This window comes from Haliotis rubra, unplaced genomic scaffold (assembly GCF_003918875.1).
Source record: "Haliotis rubra isolate DU_JTF1 unplaced genomic scaffold, ASM391887v1 Scf599, whole genome shotgun sequence".
NCBI classification, from domain to species: domain Eukaryota; kingdom Metazoa; phylum Mollusca; class Gastropoda; order Lepetellida; family Haliotidae; genus Haliotis; species Haliotis rubra.
The window spans coordinates 24,679-48,187 of record NW_025767300.1 but is presented as its reverse complement, the minus strand read 5'-3'; the positions used below and the strand labels follow the sequence as shown (position 1 = coordinate 48,187).

General features: G+C 42.0%; 1 protein-coding gene across 1 annotated transcript in view; it reads right to left on the bottom strand.

Moving 5' to 3' along the window:
• Positions 1-22,257, bottom strand: part of LOC124255231 (sodium- and chloride-dependent transporter XTRP3-like) — a 44,262-nt gene extending 22,005 nt beyond the window's left edge. The window contains 3 exon segments of the mRNA XM_046689075.1: positions 13,365-13,475; positions 16,972-17,441; positions 22,001-22,257. Of these exon segments, the coding sequence (XP_046545031.1) occupies positions 13,365-13,475; positions 16,972-17,441; positions 22,001-22,217 (798 nt within the window). The 5' untranslated portion in view covers positions 22,218-22,257.
• Positions 22,258-23,509: the final 1,252 nt, after the last annotated feature.

The window sequence follows — 23,509 nt, the reverse complement described above, 5'->3', positions numbered from 1 at the left end:
TCCAAGCTGAAGAATATATTGCCATTTCTTTCAAATTTGAATGCAGGAATTAACATAACGGGTATCCGGGTAGGGTAGGGTAATAGGGGGTGGGGTACCCGGGTAGAAAATTGAGACCAGTCCCAGCCCCTAAACCGGGTATTACATTTTCCTGTAATATTTTACCAGGAATATTTTCTATAATCAATTCCTAAGCTTCAGGCTGTATTTTACCTTACAGGTAAACAACATCAGTGACACACTGGCAGCTGGTCCAATATTCCAACGATACCAGACAATCGGCTCTGTTACAAGTTCTTTTGATCCTTACACTCTCAACTTCATTTGTGTACCTAATTCCTGATCATCTAACAGCTGTCAGCTGCATTAAGTCTCATGATTTAATTCATGTCCACAAGACCATAAGGTCCCTGGTGTACATTTCATCTGCTCAGATAAACCCTATCATTACTGAATATACTGTACAATAAAGCTATCACCTTGTTTCAACCTTCAGAATCCATGCTGATTTATATACCCAGTCTACAAAGCAGCCCTGAACGAAGCACATCATGGGAACCTACATGATCCCTGTATTTGCAATAAAACATGTTTGTTTCTGATTTTTAGTTTTTAGGATGCTTGATTGCATAGAACTCCAGCATATGGCACCATTTTGTGCATTGACGTGGTGCAGCACAAATTGGTGACAGTAAAAATATATATTTTTTATTACTGAACTAAGATCAGACAAAGACAGTCTATTTCCCGAAATTTAACCACCAATCATCAAACTTTCAAATAACTAGGATTAGTTTTGTTTAACTATGAGCATGTTTATACAGTAGTCTTTAATACAACACATGCTAATAGATGAAAAGTTCACCGTCTAAAAACTATACTGGTATGTAAAATTGGGGAAGAGAGAGAAGGAGTGGGCGGAGGCGGCTCATTTAAACTTTACTTGCAGAATGTTTAGTACGAACAAAGGATATGGATTCATATACCAAAATAGTTCTTGGAACAGTTATTTTGAACGAAATGCCAAGTTTTACTGTCAAACAATATTAATGGAAATTGGAAGCCAGCTGACATTGTCAGTCAGAAACAAGAATATATCCTCCTATCAATATCCTCCACAATGGCAAAATACTCTTCATGAATATGTCTACGAGTTATGATCATGTCAAATGTTTTGGTGTGTATATAGAAAAGTAGAAGGAGAGTATTGAAAGGTTTTAAAAGTTCTGCTCCAGAAAGGAGCACAACCACCAATTTCAATCTAAGTCAAACTTGTTGCCATGTAAACGCCAATAAATATTTAATTCAGAATACCAAAACTACCAAAAGGCACCAGTACCCCACCAGACGAATCTATGTGCCAAGTTTGGTGAAGAAATATTGAACGGTTTTAGAGTTCTGCTCTAGAAAAGAGCACTACAACCAATTTCAGTCTAAGTCAAACTTGTTGTCATGGAAATGCCAATTTTTTTTTATTCAGAATTCCAAAATTACCAAAAGGCACCAGTACACCACCCGATCTATCCATGTGCCAAGTTTGGTGAAGAAATATTGAACGGTTTTCGAGTTCTGCTCCGGAAAAGACAAATGTTCAATGTGACTCCATTTTAATAAAAAATAAAAAATAAATAATTGTGGCATCTTCTACCTCCTGTATAAAGCGCACCTCTCCCCCCACCCTTTACTTCTTGGTATGAAAAGTATGCCTCACTTGTGGCGATATACAGTATCCCTATTTTCTCTTTTACTAAGTTAATCATATATTTCAATAATCACTTAATGATGTTTAGTATTTTATCAGATTATTCTCTTGGCTCATTTGGCATATCTGTTTCTTAAAGGTTCCTGAATATTTTATGAATGCATGACCTATACCTGGTTAACTCTTTCTATCGACCCTTGGGATTGTTCCACAACTCTGTGCTTTCAGTAAATTCACAGTAAAAGAGTTTCATTGTTGGGATATTTTACATATTGGGGTACTATTTCAGGTTAAAATCTTCACCAGTGGAAACTTTTTACTATGGAACATATTGTTGCTTGCAAATACTTACCATAGAATATAATGTGATGTCTTTGTTTGAATCGAAACATAGTGACTGAGTGAAAAACATCTCAAAATGAACTCTCCAGAATCTGAATTTATTTGTGTAAGAATCTAAAATTTCAAACTCACTCTTCTGGTGATTCAATGATTCAAAGATAATAAAACATTGCACTTTATTCTCAAATTCAGAAACTCATAATTAAACCTTTCTGAATACAGGCACATTTGTAACCTACCCATCACAGGCACTGCTAATATTTTACAGAGTTATGCCCCTTAGGATGCAAAAACCTATGATTGTGAGTTTGAATCCTAGATTTGCCCTGTTTTAAGACTAAAGTTTATATGTTTGTCAGCACAATATCTGTACTCATGGGTTTCAGTGATGCAGTGAATGTCACAGACATGCTTCATATACGGCTTTCCTTCAACATTACGATATTAATGAAATACTGTTCAAAGCCGTGTTGAAAGCCAACTCACTTACTACTGAGTACAAACTATAGCTGAAGGCGGCACTGTCGGCACGGATACTACAGGTGTGTACCCCGGGTAATTTCTGTATACTGTATTCAGAAATGTACCCTAGTCAAAATCAGAATACAGAAACATACCCCAGGATACCTGGGGTTACCTGTAGTACCTGTGCCAACAAGGACCAATTCAGCCAAACCTTAGCACAACAGACAGTACTGAAGAGTGCCGACTGTGAACACTAGACCTGGGTTATCTGTGGGGGCTCCAGGCTACACACAAGTGTAATGGATATGTAACCAAACACTGGACAGACTGTTACACGTGGAGTCCAGACTGGGTCAGGTTCCACTGGTCCACTGCTGGTTCCCAGACATCTCACGGGGTTACTGGGATACACAGTACAACAGGGCTAGCTCAGGAGATATACACTCGGTTTCATTCACGACAAATCTGGCAGAAAAATATATACTATCCCAAAAAAGAAAAGAATAGATGTTTTGTATTTTTAAAATCTACTAATTACCTATTGTGTTCAAACAATCGTCAAAATATGAAACAAAAGTGTTGATAACATGATTTTACACAATTGCACGAGTAAAAGATAAGACTTTACCTGAAAATGTTGATTTTGATGAGATTTCTTACAAGGATTAAAAAGGCATCGCCACAACGCAACAGAAATCACTTTCCAGTTGAAATTGTGCAGCAAAGAGCATGCACTGTCGGACTATAAAAATCCAGATTACTACTTTCGAAATCGGCATTCGTTTTGAAGGATTTTCAAGGTCAAATCACTACACCACGTCTTGATGCTGCAACACGGAACATCGCCATTGAAAGAATGCATGCTGGAGATTACCAATCTTCTGATTGCAGGCGTCTGAATGTTAGTCTGAGCAAGATATCATGGCTTGCAGCTCGTTACAACCAAAGAGGTATAACAATGACCGTCCTCGTACACGCAGACCTCGAGTCACCACTACAGCCAAAGATCGGTACATCCGGGTACTACGTTTGTGTGATCGTACTGCCACCGGTGAGAGCACAGCAGCCAGGGTGCCTGAACTTCGGAGGATATCCGGGCAAACTGTACAGAACAGGTTGAGTGAGATTGGACTGAGAGCCAGGAGACCCGACGTCAGGACCGTGCTACCTCACCACCATCGTGCTCAACGTCTCCGTTATCTAACATTATCCACTTGGTTGTACAGACATTTCCTTCTAAACTGATGTAAAAATCCATGTACTAAAGTCTAGTTGTGGACGAGTTATACATGTTGGAAAATACAACATTTTCGCAACAGATTTCTGGGTTATGCGTTTCTTTTTTGGAATAGTCAGGCGATAGGTTGCAAAGCTTAATGTTTGGATAGTATTGAGGGCTTGCCCAACATTTTGGGCAACAGTCATGTGTAAGCCCGGGCTTTTTTTTATAATGGAAGCTACGCCCCTGATAGTATATATATATATTGTGTGTGTGTTTGTGTGTGTGTGCATGACATCTCTTTTGGAAACTGTTTGACACAGGTCATATCAGTGTCATCAACTGAACACCCCTGCCTGGAGGAGACCCTGAGACCATTCACCAAGAACGTTGTCAAGACAAGACCCTAAGACTAACAATCACCATTTCAAATCCTGAAATGATCCTTGCCTAGACAAAGACATATATTCCTTTTCAATCGTCTTTAAACAACTATTGTAAATATTGCACTGGAGGACGACTTTCAAAATATTTGGTTCATCATCGCATTCTAATCTTCATATTCAACTTAAAGTGATAAAATTCATAATTATATGTTTGATTACCCAGAGACATATGGTCTCTGGATTACCTCAATATCAATTCACAAATATTTTCAAGGGTTGATGGCATAAGGATAATTTGAAAGTTACCTTATCATACAATTAATTGTTCATGACTAACTGTTCCAGTCTGTGAGAAGATAGTACTCCTAGTATTATCTATGAGATTTATCCATCTCATTGGAGATCTTATTCCAGGTTGAACTGTGTCTTTGATCAGAGTTTTCAATGGAGGGGACACATACAGGTTGTGGTGAGGTTGAGGTGATCATCATAATTTGGCTTGACACTTTAATTCCAGATGACACTTGTCATTAGGATATTCCCAAATACATTTTATACTGAAGTAATAGACCTCCTTTCCTAGTTTCATAATGATTTCTACTACATCAAAAAGGCCAGCAGTAATATTTAACAGTAGGTAAACTAAAGCCCTTTTAATCATTCTTACATGACAAAACATTGAGTGTAAACACTCTCAAGTAGGGAACATTTTTCCAGACACCACTGCTTGTGTATGCCACATTCCTGCCAACCCTCAGAAAGCCAACTCTCTATGACATGAGCCATGTTTATTACATTCCTGACAGGCTCTGGCCATTAAAAACATCCCGTCACAACCTCCACTCAGACATGTTTCACTCCACACATATATCATATATATGCAGAATAGAACTGTCACTTTGAGGATTGCTTAGCTGCACTGAGAATGTTTACATGTCTATGCTGCCATTTGTCTACATGGACTTCTTTCAAGCAATAATAGGTGTTTGCCACTGATATGGCAATGTCCACCGCCACTAAAGAATGGAATATCCATATTTACTACATTTTACTTTTTGGTCACATACAAGATGCCTGAAATGACTGGTGTCTGCATAATCACCCAATGTAGGCTGTCAACATACTTGAAAACATTGGGTGCACTGTTTTATGAGATATCGCGTTTAAATAAGTTTGAAAAGCGGTCAAAGTGTCATGGTGACCTTGAAGACAAGATCAAGGTCACCAAAATAAACAGGTGTATGCGTAATCCCCCAATGTAGTCTGTCACCAAATTTCAAGACATTGGGTACGACATTCCATGAGATGTCACGTGAAGAAGAGTTTGAAAAGTGTTCAAAGTGTCGTGGTGACCTTGAAGATAAGGTCAAGCTCACTCAAAAAAACTGGTTGTTGCATAATCCCTTAAGGTAGGCTGTCACCAAATTTGAAGACACTGGGTACAACAGTCCATGAGATATCGCGTTCACAAGAGTTAGAAAAGTTGTCAAAGTGTCGTGATGACCTTGAAAATAAGGTCAAGGTCACCCAAATCAACTGGTGTGTGCGTAATCCCCCAATGAAGGCTGTCACCAAATTTCAAGACATTGGGTACAACAGTTCATGAGATATCGCGTTAACAAGAATCAGACGGAAGTACGTACGGACGCCGCTGATTACATAGTCCCCCGTTCTGCGGGGGATCAACAATCAAAATATCATGTGCACATTCCATTATACTTGAGAAGGATGTTTATCTAGCATTGAAAGAGAGACATACAGAGATCTAGAGTCAGAGTTTATTTGTTGTTTAACACCAAACTCAGCAATACTCCAGCTAAATGGTGGCAGCATCAAGAGAGAGAGAGAGAGAGAGAGAGAGAGAGAGAGAGAGAGAGAGAGAGAGAGAGAGAGAGAGAGAGAGAGAGAGAGAGAGAGAGAGAGAGAGAGAGAGAGAGAGAGAAACAGAGAGAGAGAGAGAGGCAGAGAGAGAGAGAGAGAGAGAGAGAGACAGAGAGAGAGAGACAGAGAGAGAGAGAGAGACAGAGAGAAACGAGAGAGACAGATAGAGAACCAAGAGAGGCAGGGGCAGAGAGACAGAGACAGAGAGACAGAGAGAGAGAGAGAGAGAGACAGAGAGAGAGAGACACAAGAGAGAGACAGAGAGAGAGAGAGAGACAGAGAGAGAGAGAGAGAGATAGTAACGGTGCATGAGCTCCATCTGCTACACTGTCTTCATGACATATACAGAAGTATCCTTGATTTATTTTGAGCATCAGTTTTAAGCTGATACCTGTATTTTACTTAAGATATCTTTTTAAAGAGAAAGGTCCTGAATTACAATACAAGTCATATTATAAATGCTAGTAAACTTTTCTCGTACTATTCAGATACTTTTCAAAATTATATCATCATGTTGGAATGAAGGTATCCCTCCTGAAGTGTCACTGATATTGAAAATGTTACAAAGGTGACTTGATCTGATCAAGATTCAGATTAACATACAGCATAATATATGCTGCTGCGTGATGAATTTGTCAGGCATTTGATGGAGTTGAGCAGGGTATTTTATGGCCTAAATGTTCTTGAACTGCTGTAGGTCTCAAAGAGGTTGATGTTGTTCCTGGTGCTCACGGAAGAATGTGTTCGTATTTTAGGAACAACACATATATCCTTATTACAGGTTCTGCATGCTGTCACATGCTAGGATCGGCTCCCTCTGGTGCAAGCCTTGAAAAACACCAGCACCAGCAGACCAGCAGTTCTTGCCTAGACAGCATGTCTAGCACACACACAGAGACATCCATAGATCAGTTGCTTGTCACCAGTGTTTTGTACATCAGTCTGGCTGGAAATACATACTTCCATATTCTCCTCCCCCAACACAACACCTGCTAACTTAACATGGTGTTCCCATATGTGAAGAAACACTTGATGACCTTCCATTCTCTTCTCCCACAGCCATTGTGCCCCGGTTGATTGCTTCCGGGCTACAACAACATTCTGGTTGGGAGACAAGTTCCAGAACACCCAGGACCAGATGGACAAGAAACCCTGGTAGTAGTCTCCTTATCTCTCAACTGTCACCTATATTTACAACAGCCATATTTATCGCTATGGTAGGATGTTTCCATATGAGAATTGTCCAGTGTTGGACAAAACATGGAGAAATGTCCAGGCTAATACCACATATTCTTGGTTGGACAAGTTTGCAATTCCACTCGAAAAATATGCTGACCAATTAGACAAATATGTTCAACAAGATAAATATGGTGTTCCACAAGGCACATATGCTGATCAGTGGTACATAAACCTGGTTACCCCACTGGTGACCCCCACTGGCTACCCCACTGGTGACCCCACTGGCTACCCGACTGGTTACCCGACTGGCTACCCAACTGGCTACCCCCACTGGTTACCTACTGGTTCCCCCACCAATTACCCAACTGTTAAACCACTGGTTACCCTACTGGTTCCCCCACCAATTACCCTACTGTTAAACCACTGGTTACCCCACTGGTTACCCTGGTTACCCTGCTGGTTACCCTGCTGGTTAAACCACTGGTTACCCTGCTGGTTACCCCACTGGTTACCCTGCTGGTTACCCTGCTGGTTAAACCACTGGTTACCCTGCTGGTTACCCTGCTGGTTAAACCACTGGTTACCCTGCTGGTTACCCTACTGGTGACCCTGCTGGTTACCCTGCTGGTTACCCTGCTGGTTAAACCACTGGTTACCCTACTGGTTACCCTGCTGGTTAAACCACTGGTTACCCCACTGGTTAAACCACTGGTTACCCTGCTGGTTAAACCACTGGTTACCCTACTGGTTACCCCACTGGTTACCCTGCTGGTTAAACCACTGGTTACCCTACTGGTTACCCTGCTGGTTACCCCACTGGTTAAACCACTGGTTACTCTGCTGGTTACCCCACTGGTTTCCCTGCTGGTTAAACCACTGGTTACCCAACTGGTTACCCTGCTGGTTACCCTACTGGTTAAACCTCTGGTTACCCTGCTGGTTACCCCACTGGTTACCCTGCTGGTTAAACCACTGGTTACCCTGTTGGTTAAACCACTGGTTACCCTGCTGGTTAAACCACTGGTTACCCTACTGGTTACACCACTGGTTACCCTACTGGTTACCCTGCTGGTTAAACCACTGGTTACCCTACTGGTTACCCTGCTGGTTAAACCACTGGTTACCCTGCTGGTTACCCCACTGGTTACCCTACTGGTTACCCTACTGGTTACCCTGGTTACCCTGTTAAACCCTGCTGGTTACCCCACTGGTTACCCTTGCTGGTTACCCACTGGTTACCCTACTGGTTGCCCCACTGGCTACCCTGCTGGTTAAACCGCTAGATACCCTACTGGTTACCCCACTGGTTACCCTGCTGGTTAAACCACTGGTTACCCTACTGGTTACCCCACTGGTTACTCTGCTGGTTAAACCACTGGTTACCCGACTGGTTACCCCACTGGGTTACCCTACTGGTTACCCAACCCTTGCTGGTTAAACCACTGGTTACCCTACTGGTTACCCCACTGGCTACCCTGCTGGTTAAACCGCTAGATACCCTACTGGTTACCCCACTGGTTACCCTGCTGGTTAAACCACTGGTTACCCTACTGGTTACCCCACTGGTTACTCTGCTGGTTAAACCACTGGTTACCCGACTGGTTACCCCACTGGTTTCCCTGCTGGTTACCCTACTGGTTAAACCACTGGTTACCCTACTGGTTACCCTACTGGTTACCCCACTGGTTAAACCACTGGTTACCCTGCTGGTTAAACCACTGGTTACCCTGCTGGTTAAACCACTGGTTACCCTACTGGTTACCCTGCTGGTTAAACCACTGGTTACCCTACTGGTTACCCTGCTGGTTACTCCACTGGTTAAACCACTGGTTACCCTGCTGGTTACCCTGCTGGTTACCCTGCTGGTTAAACCACTGGTTACCCTGCTGGTTACCCTACTGGTTAAACCACTGGTTACCCCACTGGCTACTCAACTGGTAAACCTACTGGTTACCCCACTGGTTACCCTACTGATTAAACCAACTGTTAAACCACTGGTTACCCCACTGGCTACTCAACTGGTTACCCCACTGAGTACCCCACTGGTTCCCCCACCAATTACCCTACTGGTTAAACCACTGGTTACCCTACTGGTTCCCCCACCAATTACCCTACTGGTTAAACCACTGGTAACCCTACTGGTTCCCCCACCAATTACCCTACTGTTAAACCACTGGCTACTCAACTGGTTACCCCACTGACTGACCCACTGGTAACCCTACTGGTTCCCCCACCAATTACCCTACTGTTAAACCACTGGTTACCCTACTGGTTACCCTACTGGTGACCCTGCTGGTTAAACCACTGGTTACCCTGCTGGTTAAACCACTGGTTACCCTGCTGGTTAAAGCACTGGTTACCCTACTGGTGACCTTGCTGGTTAAACCACTGGTTACCCTGCTGGTTAAACCACTGGTTACCCTACTGGTTACCCCACTGGCTACCCTGCTTGTTAAACCACTGGTTGCCCTACTGATTACCCCACTGGTTACCCTACTGGTTCCCCCACCAATTACCCAACTGTTAAACCACTGGTTACCCTACTGGTTACCCCACCAATTACCCTACTGGTTACCCCACCAATTACCCTACTGTTAAACCACTGGTTACCATACTTGTTTCCCCACCAATTACCCTACTGTTAAACCACTGGTTACCCCACTGGCTACTCAACTGGTTACCCCACTGACTACCCCACTGGTTCCCCCACCAATTACCCTACTGTTAAACCACTGGTTACCCTACTGGTTACCCTGCTGGCTACCCTGCTGGTTAAACCACTGGTTACCCTACTGGTTACCCTGCTGGTTAAACCACTGGTTACCCTACTGGTTACCCCACTGGCTACCCTGCTGGTTAAACCACTGGTTACCCGACTGGTTACCCTGCTGGTTAAACCACTGGTTACCCGACTGGTTACCCTGGTTAAACTGGTTACCCCACTGGCTACCCTGCTGGTTAAACCACTGGTTACCCGCCACTACTGGTTACCCTACTGGTTACCCTACTGGTTACCCAACTGGCTACCCTGCTGGTTAAACCACTGGTTACCCTAGTGGTTACCCCGGCTACCCAACTCCGGCGGTTACCCTACTGGTTAAACCACTGGTTACCCTACTGGTTACCCCACCGGTTACCCTGTTGGGTACCCAACTGGTTTCAGATGTGACACATTGAGTCAAAAATAACCAGGTTGTAGGCCTTCTTACAACAATCATCAACCTTATTTTTCTTTTTTGGATGAACTAACCCACTTGCTATAATGCCTATCTGCAGTGGTCAGATCTGTACACAGAAAAGTACTTGGATAAAATTTTGCCATACACACAAGAGGTACAGGTGTATCACTTGAAGCCCTGCTCTGGCTTGCTCTGACCAAGGATCTCACCAGGGAGACAACTATTGATACTGGTGGCTTGCTCTGACCAAGGATCTCACCAGGGAGACAACTATTGATACTGGTGGTTTGCTCTGACCAAGGATCTCACCAGGGAGACAACTATTGATACTGGTGGTTTGCTCTGACCAAGGATCTCACCAGGGAGGCAACAAGAGGTACTGGTGGTTTGCTCTGACCAAGGATCTCACCAGGGGACAACTATTCATACTGGTGGTTTGCTCTGACCAAGGATCTCACCAGGGAGACAACTATTGATACTGGTGGTTTGCTCTGACCAAGGATCTCACCAGGGAGACAACTATTCATACTGGTGGTTTGCTCTGACCAAGGATCTCACCAGGGGACAACTATTGATACTGGTGGTTTGCTCTGACCAAGGATCTCACCAGGGAGACAACTATTGATACTGGTGGTTTGCTCTGACCAAGGATCTCACCAGGGGGAGACAACTATTGATACTGGTGGTTTGCTCTGACCAAGGATCTCACCAGGGGACAACTATTCATACTGGTGGTTTGCTCTGACCAAGGATCTCACCAGGGAGACAACTATTGATACTGGTGGTTTGCTCTGACCAAGGATCTCACCAGGGAGACAACTATTATTCATACTGGTGGTTTGCTCTGACCAAGGATCTCACCAGGGGACAACTATTGATACTGGTGGTTTGCTCTGACCAAGGATCTCACCAGGGAGGCAACTATTCATACTGGTGGTTTGCTCTGACCAAGGATCTCACCAGGAGGCAACTAGGATACTGGTGGTTTGCTCTGACCAAGGATCTCACCAGGGGAGGCAACAAGGGATACTGGTGGTTTGCTCTGACCAAGGATCTCACCAGGGGACAACTATTGATACTGGTGGTTTGCTCTGACCAAGGATCTCACCAGGGAGGCAACAAGGGGTACTGGTGGTTTGCTCTGACCAAGGATCTCACCAGGGGACAACTATTGATACTGGTGGTTTGCTCTGACCAAGGATCTCACCAGGGAGACAACTATTGATACTGGTGGTTTGCTCTGACCAAGGATCTCACCAGGGACAACTAAAGGATACTGGTGGTTTGCTCTGACCAAGGATCTCACCAGGAGGCAACTATTGATACTGGTGGTTTGCTCTGACCAAGGATCTCACCAGGGAGGCAACTTTTGATACTGGTGGTTTGCTCTGACCAAGGATCTCACCAGGGAGACAACTATTGATACTGGTGGTTTGCTCTGACCAAGGATCTCACCAGGGAGACAAATATTGATACTGGTGGTTTGCTCTGACCAAGGATCTCACCAGGGAGGCAACTATTGATACTGGTGGTTTGCTCTGACCAAGGATCTCACCAGGGAGGCAACAAGGGGTACTGGTGGTTTGCTCTGACCAAGGATCTCACCAGGGGGACAACTAATGACACTGGTGGTTTGCTCTGACCAAGGATCTCACCAGGGAGGCAACAAGGGGTACTGGTGGTTTGCTCTGACCAAGGATCTCACCAGGGAGGCAACAAGGGGTACTGGTGGTTTGCTCTGACCAAGGATCTCACCAGGGAGGCAACAAGGGGTACTGGTGGTTTGCTCTGACCAAGGATCTCACCAGGGAGGCAACAAGGGGTACTGGTGGTTTGCTCTGACCAAGGATCTCACCAGGGGGACAACAAGGATACTGGTGGTTTGCTCTGACCAAGGATCTCACCAGGGAGGCAACAAGGGGTACTGTTGGCCTGTTCTGACCAAGGATCTCACCAGGGAGGCAACAAGGGGTACTGGTGGTTTGCTCTGACCAAGGATCACACCAGGTTGTCGTTGTACAAAGCGATCTTATTGCTAAGGAGACCGTAACTCCCATACCTTAACATAGTCTTTCGACAGACTCAAAGCTAAGGTTGTTTTGTATAATGGCAATAATATTTCAATACAGTCGAACCTAGTTTATCCTGACATTTTGGTTACACTCGGAAATCGTCCGGATAGCGAGGCGTCCGGTTAACTGGATCAAACAAGCAAAACGTATTGACAATGAATATTGAAAATTTATTCATTTACAATACAATTACAATGTAGTTAATCCTAATCCTAATTAACTTCGTTACTGATGAGATGTTCTCACATCTGCCAAATCCTCATTTGGAACTGAAGTGACCCACGTCCCTAGTGTTTTGATGGGTAGTTAATCAATTCACATCAAACACCTGCCGAGAGATTAAAAATGAATACACTTAGTCGTGCAGTAAACATACACATGCACATGCACATGCGTACAGAGCTTTCTGTCCGGATAACAGGATCATTTTTCAATGGAAATCTATGGGAATGGTTTGAAAATTCTCCGTCCGGGTCCGGCTAAGCGAGTACAATTACTGAATATAAGATTTGTTTCGCCTAAAAATCGTCTGGAAGGTGGGGTTTCCGGATATACGGGATCCGAGTAAACGGGGTTCGACTGTATATAGTTAATACAGTCAGGCTGTGTTAGTTTGGTCCCCGATAATCCGATTCTGAACAGACTCAAGATGTAACCAAACTTGTTTACCATATAAACACATCAATTGACGTTTCACTGTCAGAATATTTTTTATGATAAACGGCCCTGACTATATAATGTATAGCCTTCTAAGATTATAGATGTACTACAAAATAACACGAGTTACAATGAAACCCTTTTCTACACTGGATGATTTCTTCATAATTTGGTATTTGTGCAAAGTTTAGCAAAGGAATGTTGCCATGGTGTTGGCATCTTAAGCACACTGGATTGGGTTATTGAGATAGAACTCAACAAATACAAAACTGAGAATCTTACCCTTGGTGTGAACATGTGAAGTAATCCATCTGTTGATCCTCTCAGAGTTATCCCCCTTCCGAAGAAGATGATAAGCACCACATACGGAAATATTGCTGTGAAATACACGACCTGGAACACACAACATAGGGAAATATTATCTGAAATACCCCACCAGCTATTAGTGTGCATAAAAGATTGAAATATTTCTGGGCAATACATGACTTACAGCAGACTGTATAGGGAAATATTTCTGGGAAACACACTAACTAAAATAGACAGCACAAGAAAATATATTGCTGAGAAACACACTACCTAAAATACATGACAGTGGGAAATGTTGCTGAGAAATACACTACCTAAAAATACATGACACTGGGCAATGTTGCTGAGAAATACACTACCTAAAAATACATGACAATGGGCAATGTGGCTGAGAAATACACTACCTAAATATACATGACACTGGGTAATGTTGCTGAGAAATACACTACCTAAAATACATGACTGTGGGAAATGTTGCTGAGAAACACACTACTTAAAATACATGCCAGTGTGAATTGTTGCTGAGAAACACACTACCTACAATACATGACATTGGGAAATGTTGCTGAGAAATACTCTACCTACAATACATGACTGTGGGAAATGTTGCTGAGAGGTATAGGACTGCATGGTATTACCATTATACTGCAATATGCTTTTTTCTCAAATGATACACATTGCAATACTGTTTGTGTTCTGGAATATTTGGTTAAAAACATTTAACAAGTATTGTTACTCTTTGTATTGTTTCCCAAAATTGTACTGACAAACTTGATGTCAGAATGTAATGTTGAATAGGACCTTTATAGGGTGAGGATTTCAAACCGGAACTGATATTGCCAAGTGTATTTGAAAATTAATAAATATTATGTTATGAGAGTGTTTTTTTTTGTAATTTGTAATATCACATTGATTAAGTGATAGTTATTATGGGTCACAATGTTTTAAGTTTTGAGTGTGTCTTTTGGCTCGCATCTCGCATCATATATGGTCAATGGCAATAGTATTTTTAGCGGTACGCCTTTTTTATAGCACTTCAGAGTTGCCTCCCTTATCTGGCTCTATTTTGTTTTGACTTCCGGTCGTATGTTCGAGAAAATCGCCTAATGTTCTGAGAGAATAATGAGGGAGCCCAGCTTGGCTAGAATGCTTGAGAACTGAGTAAGAGCAACAAGAAGACAAAGTCATCAATATCCCCCGCAATGGCAAAATACTCTTCATGATTATGTCTAAGAGTTATGATTATGTCTACGAGTTATGATTATGTCAAATATTTAGGTGTGTATATAGAAAAGTGGAAGGAGAGTATTGAAAGGTTTTTAAAGATCTGCTCCAGAAAGGAGCACTATTACCAATTTCAGTCTATGTCAAACTTGTTGCCATGGAAATGCCAAAATATTTTATTCAGAAATCCAAAACTACCAAAAGGCACCAGTACACCACCAGATCTATGTATGTGCCAAGTTCGGAGAAGAAACATTGAACGGTTTTAGAGTTCTGGGTGCCGTTGTACAAAACAACCTTAGCGCTAAGGCTACCTTAAGCCTATGTTAAAGTATGGGAGTTACGGTCACCTTAGCACAAGATCGCTTTGTACAATGGCACCCTGTTCCGGAAAAGTGCACTACCACTAATTTCAGTCTAAGTCGAACTTGTTGCCATGGAAATGCCAAAAATATTTTATTCAGAATTCCAAAACTACCAAAAGGCACCAGTACACCACCAGACCAATCTATGTGCCAAGTTTGGTAGAGAAATAGTGAACAGTTTTAGAGTTCAGCTCGGTGAAAACCAGTGAACTCAAACTTGTTGCCAATTTCAGTCTAAACAGTCAAACTTGTTGCCACGGAAAAGCCAAAATAGTATTTTATTCAGAGTTCCTAAAACTACCAAAAGGCACCAGTACTACCAAAAGGCACCAGTACCCAGATCTATCTATCTTTGCCAAGTTTGGTGAAGAAATAGTGAAACTTGTTGCCACGGTTTTTAAAGTTCTGCTCCAAAAGGCAAAAACAGAATGTATCTGCCAAGTTTGGTGACGAAATAGTGAACGGTTTTAAAAGTTCTGCTCTGAAAAACAAATGACGGACGGGCGGACGACGACGCCTTGACGGATGCGACGGAGTCCATTTTAATACCCCCTGCAAAACGCGTTGCGGGGGATAATATAAAGGCTGGTTGTTACGTAGTGCGACGGGACTTTTCACATGACTGGATTTATGCGCATCTGTCTGCCACCGTCAAGTTTATCAACATTCAAGACTGACTGTGCATGCCTATTCGTCTACTGTCATTGTAAACAACCTTCAATCAGTTTTTTCTACCGATCCTCATCTTCCCTGAAATCAGTAGTTCTGGAGTACCTCCAATTGCATGTTTTTCTCTTACTGGTACTAAACATTACTTTTTATAAACAAGTGTGCAAGGATCTGTCTATAAATAGTACCCAGTGTCATACCACTATTTGGGAATACTGTCATTTCCATATATTTTCTAGGTTCTGTCTAGAACCAGCTATCATATTTCCAAAGCATCCATACACAACAGGTGTTTGTGGAGGGGTATGTAGAACTTGCTCATCACACAGGGTCACTACATACAACAGGTGCTTGTGCTGGGATATCTAGGACCTGCTCATCACACAGGGTGACTACATACAACAGGTGCTTGTGCTGGGATATCTAGGACCTGCTCATCACACAGGGTCAAAATATTACAACAGGTGCTTGTGGAGGGACATCTAGAATTTGTTCATCACACAGGGTCACTACTTACAGCAGGTGCCAGTTGTGGGATAAACAGAATTGAATATTTTGCAAACTTTAGTTTAGAACAGTTGCCTGAAATAAGTCACTATATTTACACTAGTAAGTCTAAATTTTTAATGGTAAGTATAGATAAGACACACCTGCACTTAATTTACATATACGTAACACCGACATACGTCAGAGTAGGCAGGGACAATCTGACAGAGAGATTGTACATTGTGTCAGCAAGCTATTAATCCATTAAAAGCTGTTGTATTGCAAATGGTTAATTAACTATTCTAACCTATATTCTATAACATACCAGAACATTTTTTCTTAAATTGAGGTGCTGCATCAAGTAACATCTAGAGCAGCAAAATTTCGCATTTGACTGAATTATCATGCTTTTTTTGTCACGTGAATATTAGGCCCTAATAAATTAATTCTTTGATGTTCATCCATGTCTGCCTCAGTACCAAGACACTCGCCACAGGGTGAAGCCATATTTTCTCTTCTTTCACACTTGCTTAAATACACCACATAGGTCTACATAATCCTTAAACATTAACAGTTATGACTTCAACAGTTTGTCTAAAAATAAAAGTATTAAAAGACCACAAAAAGCAAAGCTCACAAATACAGTTATTAATTTCAAAAGTAAGTTATAATAAATGTACCACCAGATAGTATAGCAGGCTTAATCATTGGTATAGTATGGAATATTAATAGATAGGGTTGACCCTAATTGGTTTCTGTGTCAGAAAACCCATCATGGATCAAGATATCAAACATCTGCCAGTGTATTAATACCTGCTGAAGATCAGGAATCAGCTTACCTTTCCTGAAGACTTAATTCCCTTGCAGATACAGCAATAGACCACAATCCATGAGAATATCAGACACAACAGCATCTTCCATTTGACGCCATCTGCATCATCAATTCCTGATGATATGTCAAGGGCGTTGCGGTACCAGAAGTATGAGGTCGACCCCCCTATCTTGCACTCTGGGACGATGACGCTAACATTGGGGGCAGTTGTGATGGAGGGACACGAAGACCAGGGGAGGGGGCTCTGGAAGGAGTGGAACAGGTAATAGAAACACCACATGATGATGGCGTTGTAGTATAGGGCCACCATGAAGGACGTCACCGCACTGGCGATGCCGACACCACCCATGAGAGGGTGGATCTCGTTCCATACTCCCATGCTGCCTTGACGCAGCTTCTGTCCAATGGCCAACTCGAGGTACAACAGTGGCATGCCCTCCACAAACAGCATGACAAAGTAGGGGATGAGAAATGCTCCTGAAACACAAGGCAATGCTGTGAGTTGTGGGACAAAAATAATGGTAGCCATTATAAAACTTTACTTCAAGGTTATGATCATATTATACTGGCGATTCCATAACCAAACGTCACCAGTATCACATGATTGTCTCTCTAAGGATTCCAGAACCAAACGTCACCAGTATCATATGATTGTCTCTCTAGGAGATTCCAGAACCAAACGTCTACCAGTATCATATGATTGTCTCTCTAGGAGATTCAAGAACCAAACACTACCAGTATCATATGATTGTCTCTCTAGGAGATTCCAGAACCAAATACTACCAGTATCATATGATTGTCTCATTTGGAGATTCCAGAACCAAACACTACCAGTATCATATGATTGTCTGTTTTGGAGATTCCAGTACCAAACACTACCAGTATCATATGATTGTCTCTTTTGGAGATTCCAGTACCAAACACTACCAGGATCATATGATTGTCTCTTTTGGAGATTCCAGTACCAAACACTACCAGGATCATATGATTGTCTCTTTAGGAGATTCAAGAACCAAACACTACCAGTATCATATGATTGTCTCATTTGGAGATTCCAGAACCAAACACTACCAGTATCATATGATTGTCTCATTTGGAGATTCCAGAACCAAACACTACCAGTATCATATGATTGTCTCTTTTGGAGATTCCAGAACCAAACACTACCAGTATCATATGATTGTCTCTTTTGGAGATTCCAGAACCAAACACTACCAGTATCATATGACTGTCTCATTTGGAGATTCCAGAACCAAACACTACCAGTATCATATGATTGTCTCTTTTGGAGATTCCAGTACCAAACACTACCAGTATCATATGATTGTCTCTTTTGGAGATTCCAGTACCAAACACTACCAGGATCATATGATTGTCTCTTTTGGAGATTCCAGCACCAAACATCACCAGTATCATATGATTGTCTCTTTTGGAGATTCCAGTACCAAACACTACCAGTATCATATGATTGTCTCTTTTGGACATTCCAGCACCAAACATCACCAGTATCATATCATGGTCTCCTTTGGAGATTCCGATACCAAACATTATCATACAATATTTTAACCCTGAGGGGATTCCAGTTTGGTCTTGAGTAACCAAAGTTTGTTGAAAAATGTATGGTTGGACAAACTTGGTGGCATGGTTGAAATCATATCATCATATCTTAACTGGGGATCAGTGCTCACAAGCTCTTTCACTTCATGGTTTATCTGGTGGAACCTTGGAAGACAGCTGAGTGTGGCATTAAACAGATAACATTAGGTACAACAAAAAACTGTCAGCTTTCTGAATGAGTGCCCCTGGTAGGCAAACTGGAATAAGAAAAACATGATACATTGTATTTTTAAAAATTTGATTCATTCTAATGATTGTATTGTCATATATCTTATATGAGGAATTTTTATTGTCATTTGATGCAAGCTTGGTGTCGAATATTGTCCTCTAACCAGGTCTAGTCAATCCCTCTATAGTTTGTATTAAACTGATTAAATTGTGATGGAATAACTTCGTCACTTTCAGGTTTTATATGCCAGACTGAATGTACAAATTCACTCTAACATATCGTTCCCATTCATCAACTTCATTAAGTATTTATGCTTATACTGTAACTATCACTATGTATGCTTGTGTTTTATATGACTGACAACAAAATACTTCAACTTCACATTACAAATTACTACATTTCATTACAACTTGTATACGTCCCTACACTCCACGCCATCCCATTCTTCTACTGATGTGTCCTGTCATCCATGTTGTTTGACATGCATGCTGCTGGTCATATGACCAATAGGCCAGACAGCTGTGCACAACTATACCAATATTCACTGGGGTTTTATCAAAGGTGAGTCAGTAATGACAGCGATGAGCAAAACAATGATTTTTCTAAAACCAGCACAGACATCAGCTTCATAATAGGATCAGAGTTAGAAGGATATTTGCCAAAAGTCTTGAAATCCAACACTTATTATTTATTGTCCCAAGTTGATGATATATTTGAACTTGCTCTATGTCCATGTGGGGACCACCCCCGTGTCTGTCCCAGCACCAGAGAGGATGATACAGATGCCAGCTCTGTAAGCCCGCTGGAGTAGAGAGGGTCTCTAGTATAGTTCATATACTGAGGGAAACAAATAAGGGAAACACCACTTCATATCAGTGTTCCTTTATTTATTCTCAGATTTCCTCCTACAATGCTATTCAAAGCTGGTGATGAAAATTGGAAAATATTAAAGGAACGCTTGAATTTTTCTATGTTCCTTTATTCGTTTTCTCTCAGTATACATATCATTTACTTTTCTCTCTGTTTTGAAATGCACACATGACCCTGAGGTAGGATGTAAAATCAACACTTCCAAATACACAACAGATATATCATGGAGTAATAAAGTTCATCATTATTTATTACCACAAAATGTGATGGAGTAGGATTCAGGTATTAGGAAAATATAAATATAAAATATAAGTTTCATCATTATCAGTCATAGCTTAGAGAAAGACACCAGTCTAAGGTAATAGAAACCCATCTCAAAGATATACTATCAAAAAGTGTATACATACTACCTCTGCATAGCTTAGCAGATGTTTCTAGATACATGTTAGCCTGAGGTGACAAGAACACACTCTGAGACACACTTTTTAGTAAGACAAAAGTCATGTCCACATAGTTTAAGAAATTACCTTGAACTATTTTATAAAGTAACCCTGACATCACCTATATTAGAATGACATTAAGCTAACACTTAAACTTAGGCTCTTTAAGATTCTGCCCCAGTGCAAGCACGTCTATCATAATATCATAATCTCCTTCAAAGCATCCCGTAAATGTGTCAACCAGTTTAGTGTCAGTTCAGTTGGACAGATAGATTAAGGACTCCCCACTGTCTGGTCATTTCATTTATTGTAGGGCAGACTAATTATGTAGCAATAGCCAATAATATTCTTCCTTTGTTTGAAGTTTGAGTGAAATAGATAGAAAATGTTGATGTTAGGCAGTAGGGTGTACACTCCCACAGCAAGGTCAGCTCTAGCCCTCAGTCCAGAGGGGTTGATGATTATTATGGAGAAGCATGTACAATGTGAATGACACTAACCCACCCCACCCCCCAACCCACCCTAAAATTTATGTACAAAGTAAGTGACCCTTCCTATAATTTTTAAGCATAACTTTTAAATATCATTATGTACAAATTTACTCACCCCTCTGATGTACAAAATTGCTGACCTCCCTACCTCCCTGGAACTAAATGGGTGACACCCCCACCCTTAAAATTATCATCACCTCCCCTTGTCATAAATTATGAACTGTCCCTTACATCATGAGGGTGGATCTACCCCAAACAGGATATCATGACCACTGTGTCCAGTGGCTTCTTATGGCAGGCATGTGTTGCCTAAGACCAATTCTTATCTTGATCTTCATCCCGATTAGAACTATGATAATCAATAATAGAAACTATCCCATGTGTTTAGCAAGAATATTTGATGCTTACATGATACAAGGCATAGAGTTGGTTTCCATAAAAGGAAGTCTTTTTTTCTACAGCTTTTTCCTCACAAAATATTTTTACAGGACAAACAGACAATTATTACTATTTGTAAAACCTTGTGGCGAAATAAAAAAAATTAAAGAATAATATATATCATGGTTCAAAATAATATTCAGATCATATCTATCTCTTCAAACCACAATTCAATTTCCTCGTAAATATTTTCAAAACGAAATCATCACGTTTAATAAAGACCCCCTGAATATATGCCTGAAATAGTGCTGAAATCTGCGTAAAAACAAACTACAAACTCACTCACTCACTGAACAATCGTCGGACGTCTCATACTTGTCATATGAACTTACATGGAAATAAAAGCTTGCAACAAATATGTACTATGCTCAATGCACATATGATTGTGTTAACAGGTGGAGGGGGTGATGTTACGTTATTATTGTCGTGTTGTAGCAATGCAGAAGACGCAATGCTGAATTATTAAGTAACTGAACAGTATTTCAGTATTTCCAAGTTTCCCAACATTCGCACCTGTCAACGGTTAACAACAATGAAATTTCCACGAAGCTGACCTAAATATTGAGGACAATATCCTCATTCCCCTCCGCTCCCCCTCCTATCAACTTGCCGCGAAATGTCCCATGTTTGTGACCACTGCGCGTATCCTTCCGTAACAGGCACACCGCGTGCTATGTGGCGATCATTCATACCACCAGTGTAGCTCACCAGCAACACACCACAAACAATAAATACATAAACACGTACATGTCTGCACGTGAATGCCAGAACGCGAAACATGATACCAGTGGCACGTGAGCCTGTCAGTTTCAAGGATGTTCATTTCGCGCGTTAACGTGGGTGTACACGTGCACTATGTGTGTGTGTGTGTGTGTGCACTTGCATCATCATCACTGACTCCCGGCGTCAGGTCAGGGAGGTATTGCAACCACGTGGCCGGGTGGGAGTCAGAACGACCTGGACCTAACTAACGTTTCAACAGCATTATAAAGAAGAGAAAACATATCTTACCTCCTCCATGCTTTTGGGTCAAATATGGAAATCTCCATACGTTTCCAAGTCCTACGGCATAACTGATTACCATGAAGAAGTACTGAATCTTGCTATCCCAGGCAGCTCTTGGGGGGTCGCTCTCCGCAACGATCGCAGGGGTCTCCATGGAATCTGCATTCAAAGGAGCCGTTAATTCAGGATTGTTTTCAATGTTTTCATCGTGTTTCTTCCCCATTTTGTAAGTTAGCTACGAGATCCTACTCTACCAAAGCACTGACTGGTGTACAATATAGCGAGGCGGGCGAGTCGACTTTCGCGGGGGTGTCACGCCAACAGAACTGTGATATTTGGTACATATGCATGTGGGGAAAAAACCTCAGGCTGTACTTAGTATCTACCTGTTACAAGTATAAAAAACCATTTCATGGCTGCAACTGTTCTTTACCCTACACGTGTGTTATGAAGTCCTTTAGTGAGCTATAGGACGTTGTCGCACACAGTGTATTCAACACGTTTGACATATATTCAACACCATTTATTTAACCAACTGACGCGTTTACTTGTGAAACTACATTCACATTCGGTCATGAGTTGACAATTCCGTCACGGATGGTGGCCACCGAGCTGAAATCCACTCATGGCCTCCGACCACAGTTGTTTTCCTCCCTTGCTATCTGCAGTGTCGCCATGCCAGCCCAGTGTATTTTGCATGCTGGCCAACCTGCCATCTGCCAGTCAGACAGCAAGGCGGGAGCCATCATCTAGGTTTCTCAGAGCCACTGCCTGCAATGGTCAACGGAAGTTCCAGCCGATACACAGGCGTCGACCTTGAACTTGGCAAATCAAATGACGTCGGTACCATGTACAGATTCACTAATCAGCTCAAAGTACAATGTCTCTTCTTCAAGAGAATCATAAATTTCTTAAAACAGTTCGGCATAGACTGTACAACACTATCCTTGGAGTGTCAATGGAGATGTAAGCGGGGCGTTTGAGTGAACTGATAAAGAACAACGAAAAGAAGGAAGACAGACAACCTTCTCGTCTCAGTCTTCAAAGAGTCATTCTTATTATTCCCCTGCAATTTATGACATAAAGGTGGCCGCACAGTTATTCTTATAATCACATTTGATTAGAGGCTGGTCACTTTGAAGTGTTGGGTAAGGAAAGTAAAGCTATCTCCTGCTGCCGGTTGAAGGTTTCATTGTCCACCAGTCTCATGACCACCCATTTGGACAACCAAAGAGATTTCATTGTCCATCAGTCTCGTCACCACTCATTTGGACAGGCGGCAGAGACTTCATAGTCTTCCCGTCTCAGGACCACCAATCTGGTCAGCCATGTGTCAGCCATCCAGAGACTTCATAGTCTTCCCGTCACATGACCACCCATTTGGACAGCCAGCAGAGATTTCATAGTCTTCCCGTCACAGGACCACCCATTTGGACAGCCGACAGAGACTTCATAATCTTCCCGTCCCAGAACCACCCATTTGGACAACCGGCAGAGACGTCATAATCCACCAGT